Genomic DNA, 2,911 nt, shown 5'->3' on the forward strand with positions numbered 1-2,911 from the left:
TTTTATCCAAAGCGACTTACAAATGAGGACAATGGAAGCAATCAAAATCAACAAAAGAGCAATGATATGTGATATATATGACAAGTCTCAGTTAGCTTAACGCAGTACACGTAGCAAGTTTTTTTTAATTATATAGTAAATAAAAAGAAAACGGATAGAATAGAAAAAGAATAGAATAGAGCCAGCTAGTGTTAGAGCTTTTTGTTAATTGTATAATAAATAAAAAGAAAATAAATACATAGAATAAAAAAAGAATAGAGAAGCTATTGTTAGTTTTTTTGTGTATATATACACACACACACACACACACACACACACACATATACACACACACATATATATATCGCCTAAAACAGTCTGAACTATGACGTGAAAATTGTCCCGAAGCCCAGCACCTAGGGGCGTAAAAAAAGTCGGGGGCCCATCGGGCCCGGGCTGAAATGCAGGGCTCTAGTCCCTGGTTCTGTTGACACATGTTGACTCACGTGAGCCGCCTGCTGGTGCGTGCGCAAATAACACCCGTCTACAATTATTCTCCTCAAACGCGGGATGAATTAATTATGATGCTTCCTGCTGGGAAAAACGTTTTCCACACACACACACATATATATATATATATATATATGTGTGTATAATGTATAATTATTTATTAAAGTTAAATGCAAAATATAATTTTCACAAATATAACAATAAAGAAGCAAACCTCCTGTGCCATGGTAGGTAGCAGACTGGAAATAATGTATGCTTTAATTAATTTATTGGCGTCACCTGTATGCCAACTATACAATATACAATAGTATTAAAAAGTCATATTTAACTATATATTGTGCCTCATTATATATTGTGTGAACAACCAATTGTGAGTATTACATGTTGAGGTTGATGTTTCTTTCAGGTTCTTGTGAGATCGGATGGGCTTATTACTGCACCGCGGCTGGAGCTGTGGTGGCCATGCTGTTGTGCACGTGGATGGCATGTTTCGCAGGGAAGAAACAGAAACACTACCCTTACTAAACATGTAGAAGAAAACCAACAGTAGAGGAAACTATAAACACACATATATGGGCATGACTTTCATTCTTCAATTCAGAGAGCTTCTACATCCAGTGCACTTCCCAAACGCATATCATATACAAGGAGACATGACTGAATGATGACCTTTCGGTTGCAGTTCCCACTTGAGATTTTTCCTACGACTGATGTTTGACCTGCATTGGGATCGTTTGCATTTAAAGTGGTGCCAGTATCATTAAAAAGGAAAATATGTCAGACGACCTATTGACTTTTGAATTTTTGTGTTCAGAAGGAACCTACTGTGTTACTATCACTTATATGTCACTTTTTTTATCGTGTTTGTGTAAGTACAGTATTCTCGGTGGTTTAAGTTGTTGTGTTTTGGTATATTGTGTTATTATAATAACCTATTCTATATTATGCATTTCATTAATGTCCTGTTATTGCCTTACATATCTCCGCTGCAATAATATACGTCACAATATATTGTGTCTGATATGATCTTTGTTTGGTATTTACAACTTTTATATAACATATGCGTAAATGTCCATTATATTTCCCTGCATTTGTAAATAAATACTGTCATTTAAAAACTCATAATTGTTGGCGATATTATGTATTAACATTTATATTTAAAGGATTGCATTTTACAAATGTTCATTTTGAGGGTTTTTATTAGTGTATTTGTTTTTCGTAATGCCTTTTATTGAAATGCTCTAACAGAAACTCCGTAAACTTAATTTCTGATCTGCATGATCTGTGTATTTTTAACCTGCGTGTATCTTTCTCTTTTGGAATGATGGATTGCCTGGTGTTAATTTCCGACAGGGTGATGCAAGTGCTGAAGTATTCGCCGCTGGAATGTGAAACTGCAGGGATCCACGCTGTGGGAAGATGTAAAGACTGATCAGAAGTTATTGACGATCTGCTGTTCCCATTTAGCACTATCAGCAAACCGTCACACACACGCTCTGCAGTCAGCTGTTGTTTTAGAAATGCAAATGCAACTAGCATGTAAATCATCATGTTAGCTAAAATTTAGTGTTTGTTAGTGCTTTAAAATTCCATGGTGTGCATGACTGCAGTTGTAGTCTAAGTTTTCTAGCAGAAAATGAGCCTGAAAATGTAGAAATTAACATGAGAGCCCCCACACCTCGGATCAGTCAATGAAATAAAGAAAGATAGCATTTCACATGCATTTCGACATGTAGGCTTATTTTAAAAGACTATGTATAGTGTACATTTTTAATGTTGTGTATAAACTATATTTATTTTTACTTGTACATGTTAAAGAAAAAAAAATTATAATACAAATAAAACTGTAATACTAAACTGTGAAACACTACCCTTACTAAACATGTAGAAGAAAACCAACAGTAGAGGAAACTATAAACACACATATATGGGCATGACTTTCATTCTTCAATTCAGAGAGCTTCTACATCCAGTGCACTTCCCAAACGCATATCATATACAAGGAGACATGACTGAATGATGACCTTTCGGTTGCAGTTCCCACTTGAGATTTTTCCTACGACTGATGTTTGACCTGCATTGGGATCGTTTGCATTTAAAGTGGTGCCAGTATCATTAAAAAGGAAAATATGTCAGACGACCTATTGACTTTTGAATTTTTGTGTTCAGAAGGAACCTACTGTGTTACTATCACTTATATGTCACTTTTTTTATCGTGTTTGTGTAAGTACAGTATTCTCGGTGGTTTAAGTTGTTGTGTTTTGGTATATTGTGTTATTATAATAACCTATTCTATATTATGCATTTCATTAATGTCCTGTTATTGCCTTACATATCTCCGCTGCAATAATATACGTCACAATATATTGTGTCTGATATGATCTTTGTTTGGTATTTACAACTTTTATATAACATATGCGTA

At 34.8% G+C, this 2,911-nt stretch overlaps 1 protein-coding gene across 2 annotated transcripts in view; it reads left to right on the forward strand.

Moving 5' to 3' along the window:
- LOC107686123 (lipoma HMGIC fusion partner homolog) overlaps positions 1-2,881 on the forward strand; it is a 26,724-nt gene extending 23,843 nt beyond the window's left edge. The window contains exons 4-5 of one of the 2 annotated variants that reach the window (XM_016482979.1): positions 896-1,005; positions 2,361-2,881. In XM_016482979.1, the coding sequence (XP_016338465.1) occupies positions 896-1,005; positions 2,361-2,369 (119 nt within the window). In that variant the 3' untranslated portion in view covers positions 2,370-2,881. Of the gene's footprint in view, positions 1-895; positions 1,604-2,360 lie in introns of those variants that run through there. The other variant, XM_016482978.1, reaches the window with a different exon arrangement.
- Positions 2,882-2,911: the final 30 nt, after the last annotated feature.

The sequence above is a fragment of the Sinocyclocheilus anshuiensis genome, unplaced genomic scaffold (genome assembly GCF_001515605.1).
Source record: "Sinocyclocheilus anshuiensis isolate Anshui unplaced genomic scaffold, SAMN03320099.WGS_v1.1 scaffold437, whole genome shotgun sequence".
Lineage (NCBI taxonomy): Eukaryota > Metazoa > Chordata > Actinopteri > Cypriniformes > Cyprinidae > Sinocyclocheilus > Sinocyclocheilus anshuiensis.